The sequence below is a fragment of the Apteryx rowi genome, unplaced genomic scaffold, assembly GCF_003343035.1.
Source record: "Apteryx rowi isolate R43461 unplaced genomic scaffold, aptRow1 scaffold_32, whole genome shotgun sequence".
NCBI lineage: Eukaryota > Metazoa > Chordata > Aves > Apterygiformes > Apterygidae > Apteryx > Apteryx rowi.
In genome coordinates, this window is record NW_020449641.1 from 505965 (window position 1) to 512630 (window position 6666).

Sequence of the window (6666 nt, forward strand, 5' to 3'; positions counted from 1 at the left end):
GCTGACCTGGTGCAACTCAGAGTGAGAGGAATGGGGTCTTTGTGGTTCAGATGTTACATAGCTAAGTTTTATTTGAGCGTTTGATAGCTATTTTGAATTCCAGTGAACTGCAGGAAGCTACCAGGCGTGAGGCTGCAGCTGTGCCCCTGGCCTTGGGAGATGCTGCAGTGGCTGGACACCAGACCCCTTCCTTACAGCCCATCTGAACAGGCAACCAAGAGCGGGTGAGGAGGTATCTTTAGTGATAGCCCTGCAGACCTCCCTCTGGCCCCCATAAATGTTTTTCTGCTCCCTGACAGCAAACAGTGTCTTCTCCCTCCTACCTCACAGAGCTGAAAGCTGGGCAACCTGTCATTCCTCTATGAAAGCTCACAGTTAACTTCTCCCCATTTTATCTTTTCCAAAATGTGATCCCAAGAGATGGGGGAAGCATGTATTTGGGGGGAGGGGGGGGGAGGCAACAAGGGGACTTGAACAAGGTTCTGATCTGTCCCGCAGGGTTGCTCAAGTGTTACAGGTCCAGCTGAGCACAGCATTTGGGCTTGGCCTTTAACTATGTCAATTCCTTGCTTGGATCAGACTGTCTATTCAAAGAAGTTTCTTCTATAAAGCATCTTTCCAAGGGGTTTGTGTGAAATTGTGTTTTCGGTGATTTCAGACCGATGCATCCAAGCTGCTGCCCTAATTAGCAGGGACCAGTTGCAGACACAGTGTGAGAAGAGAGCTGTGCTGTCTCTGTGAGGAAGGGTTGTTGTGAAAGCGAGGATTGTGAGGTTGTAATGTTTTTACTGTTGCTTGCCCTCCTGGACCTGGGGGAACAATCTTGTCCTGGCCCCAGGACTGGATGAAATTAAAAAGGCAGCTTTTTCTCTCTGGTCTAATAACTCAACAGCACCTGACAGAATCCTCTGCTGGAAAGACCAAAGCCGCTGTGAGTCTGGATATATGAGTAAGAACATTCAGCTTTGGTCTAACTCCTCTCTGGGTGACAGTGGGAACTTTACAGCTGACTTCATTGAAAACACGACAAAGTAGGAGTTGAGCAATTGTAAGATCTGAGCCAATGCTCTCTTTTCCCTTGGGAAGGTTGCTGCACCCAGCAAAGCTACTTTTGCAGTGCTGGGGCCCCATTGGAAGAGGTCCAAGCCGGCACGTTGGCTGAGGCATGCAGAGCTGACATGCAGTGAGCTGCAGGGCACAGGAGTGGGGAGGAGTGTTGTCACATGCAAACCCTCTTGAGCTGGGAGAGCCAGTACCACCCAACCATTTCCTGTTAGCCGCTGCCTCATGCAAGGCATGTCCTGTGAGGACCAGACTGTCCTGTCCCCTCTTCCTCTTCCCTCTTGTGATCACACTTGCTCTCTGTTCCTGTTTTCCTCCTCCTCTGAGCAACTCTGATAAACAGATGTAGATTAGAAGGGTAACCAAGCAGAAGAGGAAACACACTTGAGTTAGAAACCAACTGGGTCCTGTCCCTCCATGCCCCTGCCAGGAGAGGGTTGTATGCAAGAATTGATGTGTCCACAGAGCTCCCTGCTGTCAATGTCTTTAATGCTGGGGCATCTTTTGAGGCAATATTTCAGTATTTAGCCTGTGTGTCTCCTTCCCACCTCCCTCTCACCTTCATCATGGTCCTGTAGAGCATCCTCAGCACTCCTGCTCCTTCACGTCCGTGCCTTTCAGGGGCTGGCACAGATGCAGCTCCTAGCCTTGCAGTCCTTGCTCAGCCAAGCAGCCCAGCTCTGCTGCAGTAACTCTGCCTCCCAATCCTGTTTGTTCCCCCCACTCATTTTAACTGCTCTTCGCCGATTCTCGCCTCAGTCACATCAGCGTGGTTTGGGCAAAACGTTGCCCAGGGCTAGGCTGATGAGACTGTATTCGGTGACGTTTGTCTGCTCATGCCTCTGCAACCAACGTGGCAGCAACCATCGTCATGGCCCGAAGTCTTGCTGACGTGAACAGGAAGCTCTGTGCTGACTCCAGTGGGCGTTAGAGGGGGTCCATAATGCTTTGCAGACCAATTTTCTCTCTGTTATTGTTTTAAACTCCCTGTTAGCCATTCCTGCTTCCCAGGTTTCCGCGTGTTTCAAATTATTTTCCCCAGAGGCATCGACGGCATTTTTCCAAATTGAATCTCATTTATTTTCTACCTAGGTTTCCAATCTCTCTGGGGCCCTTTGTATTATTTCTCAGTCCGCACTGCCGTGTACAATATATCCTAATTTAGTATCGTCTGTGAATTATATTAACATGCCCTTTAGTTCCTCTTCCATTTAATGAAGATATTTCCAGGAAAAAAAAAATAATCTAAACTACATTTTATTGAAATAAGAAGGTAGAGTCTTAAAAACTCCTTTGTGGGTTTCCAGTATGAATTCTAAATCTTTTTCAGAGAAGTCTTCAATGCTTTAAAGTGAAATTAAAACCTTTTAAATATCAAAAATGATAGGTGTAAAAATTAATCAGATTTTCAATTAGCTGAGACCTCTATCCCTATATAGCAAGCTCTGCAGAGTGCAGTCTCCAAGGGTGATGGAGACACCATGCTTTTTTTTTTTTTTGCAGTAATTTTTTATTTAAACCAGCTCCAAACGTATGTTTGAATTTCTCAATAAATTTGTTCACTTTCCCTTTCTGACCTTTTTGGGTTTACTCACTCTGGCTGTTCTAGCAAACGTACACTGGCAGCAATGATGCTGAAGCAGCGTATTTTAATGCAAACTGTGCAGGCTTATTCATAGGAAGTGATTTTCAAATTCATAATCATGAATATTTGCACTGTAAAGTTGATTCTGTTGTGAGCTTTTATTTATAAGCTAAGAACTGCTGCCTGTTGGTGCAAGGTCCTGAGAGCATCATGCCTCTGTGACAGGAAAAAAGCCGTGCTATGGAGCTGTATGTTCTATCAAAACAGCTCAGATTTCCAACTGTGAATAGGGAAATAGCACTGGCAGCAGGCAATTTGCTGAAGATACGTATACTGAAATATTTGCTGCATAATTTCTAGCAATGAGCAATTTCATGGAAACTATGATCTGCTTATGAACAGAAATAAGGTGTAAATTGGATGAATAAATTGTTCTCTGCAAATGGTTTGCTACCTCTGGAGGACTGTTCTCTCTGAGAAGCACTGCAGCTAGTTGGTATCTTCAGTCTTCTGGGTATTAGTGGTTAGACCACACATGCAATCTAAGGAGAGACATCTTAAATGCCTTGTATTTCAGCATGAGCTGACTGTACTAGCCTCCCAACAGTCTGCCTCTTGCAGTGTGCTCCCCTGGAGACTTGTACCGTGCGGTGGATGTTGCCACACGAGCGGGGCTGCGGCTGCTGCAAGGAGTGGATCTGGTGGTCACTGACGGCTTGGAAAATTCCTGCTCTCTTTACCTTCAAGAACACGTGAGCTACAGGGATATGTATAAATCAGGGTGGGAGGTGCTATGAATCTTCCCTATCCTTGAGGAGTAAGAAGGGGTGGTATTATAGCCTGCGAGCTATCTCTGAGTGTCTTGGGTAACTGGCTGAGCTGCCTGTATTTCTCTGTTCCCTTTAAGATGCTGCTGCCTTGTTTTATGCAGATGTGGGAATGGGGAATCCTCTGGCTCGTGCGGGTGTGATGTGCCACCGACCTCCCCACAACCTTCTCCAGAGCCACGGGGTAAGGATGCTCGGGGTGGAGCTGCTGGCTCACTGCTGTGGTGGCTTGTGACAGCTGTAGCAAATCAGAGGAGCCTTAGGGCTATTCTGGGAAACACCAAGGGAGATTCCTAAGGTTGCAGGGGAGCAGAAAACTGTCTTGGAGCTACCTCCCTTCAGCTCCAGACAGTGCTGATGTGGAGCTGGGGACTGAGCCCTGTGAAGCAAAAGGTCTCACAGACAAAACAGGAGGAACCCGGAGAAGCGATGCAGAGGCATGGGCCATCAGGAAAAGATACCGTGTATCCGGAGAAGGTCCAGCCCTGATGCATGGTGTTGTGCTTCCAGACTGCAAGGTAGGCCCTAGCCGAGGAAGGCTGGAACAGCCCTCACTTGTCACTGCTGCCTCGTGGCGTGCAGCTGGAGTGTGTAGGGCCTGACAGCTGATTTGTGAAAGAGGGTGTAGGATATTGCATGCCTATCTCTTGTGTCAGAGAAGATATTAATTCTGCATTGTATCGGAGGGTTTCAAAGGCAATAAAGATAAAAACTGCCCTGTTCACTGTTACCTCGTGGAAAGTTCAGGCCCTCAGGACTTTTTCTATCTCTGACTCATGCCTATAGAGAGGTGCCTGGTTTTAAGAAATATCAACTCATCTTGTGGACAGGGGCACAGTTTCCTTTAAGTTCACCAAAGATGATGAGAGTTGGATTGCTTGTCCCTAGATGCTAATTTTTGTCTTTCGTGGAACTAAAACCTTCCAGAAAGTGTGTCTAAAACCCGTGTAATGTGAAGTGGTAATGTTTGCACTGGGCTCATACATTAGCACATACATATGGGGAAAAAGCTGGATCCTGCTATCTCCTTAGGAGCTTCAGGTCTCATGAAACCACACTTCATTTGCTCTACCTGAAGGTTAGAGGCACCTTTTATCACCAGAACCAGTTTTCCTTTAAGTCATTGTCTTGATGGAAGACTCCAGCTTGGTGGGAGGCATTGTGTTAAATGTGCCACACTCGGACCTGAGAGCGACTTCCTGGGCTTGTAGCCTGCGATCCTCCTGCAGAACAGCTGCTCCGTACAGCACAGGATGGGGCCAGATTCCTGAGACTCTGGTTTAGCTGACCTTGCCTCTGGTTTTGATGGGAGGAAGTGGCCCCAACCTTAGACTCAGGTCCTCTGTAGGGTAACCCCAACATGCAACATGTAAAACATGTTGGATTAGGCACGTGTGGTCACTGGAAGCTTCTGTGCTCCTGCAAGGAGCTCATGGAGGAGTATTGCAATTCCCTTCCCGGCGCCCTTGTGCGCATATAGGAATGTGTCTGTATGGCTCTCCCGTGAGACCAGGGCTTTAAGCAAGTGTTTGGGGGGTGGCACATCCTCAGATACAGCTGTGGCTTTACCCCATGCAACAGACCCAGACCTGTGTCCTCCCACGCTAGTGCTACGGGCTGAATATCGAGTTCTCTGACCAAACATACTTCCTCCCCTTTATCAATAATTTTAATCGTTTTAATAACGTCCCCTTGCATGGATAGGATTACAATTAGAAAATGTCAGAGCCTTGTTATCATCTAATTAGAGTCACATTTCAGCAGAATAGAAAGGAAAATCTTCAAGCGCTGCCTTGTGTAGCAAAATGGGAAGAAAGTGATGATTTAAACCAGCTGCAGGCCGAGCCCCGGCTGCAGTCCCGCCGCAGGCCTGCCCGGCTCGAACGCGGGGTACGATTAAGGATAAGGCGATGGTCCCTGGTCAGAGCCCTCTGAAGCAATCAGTGCAAACAGCTCCCAGATCAGTTTTGCAAAGCTAAAAACTCCCATGCAGTCCAGTAAAAACAATCACGCTGTCAAGTTTGCCGTCTAACAGCTGAGGGGGTCAGAGCAGCAACACAACACAAACCAAAATAAACACCACCTCGCTCTGCCAAAAAAGCCTTTATCACTCTTCTGGGAGGGAGGCACTTTCAGATGGCTTTAACTTTTTCCATTTTTTTGTTTGTTTTTGTACGCTCGGGTCTGAGCGGCGAGCTGGGCTCTCTTCCCTCCTTTCCTCTAATGCCATTATTGCACACGGCGCTGCGTGGGGGTTTGCTCGCCTCCGAGACCCCCGCTTTGTCTCCCTTTTGTGAGAAGGGAGGCAGGAGAGGCAGCGGCTCCCTCGGCCGCCATCGCACGGCCGATTAACCCTTTGGAAGCCGGCTGCTTGCTTGCTTTGCCTTAGCTCAGCCTCTGGCCTTCGCAGCATGGCCCGGAGAGCATTGCCTTCGGGGAGGCTGCGACGGGGACAGGGCTCTGCCGCAGCCCCGGAGCCTCCTTGTCTGGGCCCCGCGGAGCTTCGAGTGATCCTCAGTGCTTCTGCGGGTCCGGATTTAACCGCCTTCCACAGGGACTAAACGTGACCAGCTCCTGACTCTTGCCTCGGGGTGCCGGAGGGGAAGGAGATGCCCTCCGCCTCTGGAGCCGCTCGCCCGAGGCTTGCCAAGATGACGCCGGTGTTTCGTGATGGGAACACCTGTTGTGCAAGGGCCCGGACCGCGGCAGCCACCAACTTCACGTAATAAATAACAGTAAAAATAGTTATCGCTTGTATAGCGCTTTACCTCCTCGGGATGCTGTAAACCACTGACTGATTAATCACAAGCTGCTCTCTTCATGTTTACAGGGAACTGGAATTTTTGGTCTCTGAGTAAAACGTGTTTTCTGGTGCCAAGAGCTACAAAAGGCTCAGTTACCAGGCCTATTAGGAGAGCAGAATAAGGCCACATCGGAGGCAATTAAAGCTCACGTGTCACACCGGCAAATTAGAGGGTCTCGGCCCGCTTCCAGGCTGCGCGGGCGTCAGTGCCTGACACTGCAGGGGAAACGAGGACAGTTCGGAAACAATACCTGTTCCCGCGCCTCCTCGTCGCAGCCGCCTTTGCAGCTCCTGACGTTTCGCACAGCGGTACGGGGCTTGCTATATTTAAACAGCCAGCTAGTTCAGCTCTCGCCGGGAGCCCGCGTCTGACGGGGATCTCCATCAGG

At 49.1% G+C, this 6666-nt stretch overlaps 1 protein-coding gene across 1 annotated transcript in view; it reads left to right on the forward strand.

The window, feature by feature from the left end:
* SENP5 (SUMO specific peptidase 5) overlaps window positions 1–6120 on the forward strand; it is a 30525-nt gene extending 24405 nt beyond the window's left edge. Inside the window, exons 9-10 of the mRNA XM_026071020.1 lie at window positions 3269–3399; window positions 3555–6120. Coding sequence (XP_025926805.1) covers window positions 3269–3399; window positions 3555–3771 — 348 coding nt within the window. The 3' untranslated portion in view covers window positions 3772–6120. The remainder of the gene's footprint in view (window positions 1–3268; window positions 3400–3554) is intronic.
* Window positions 6121–6666: the final 546 nt, after the last annotated feature.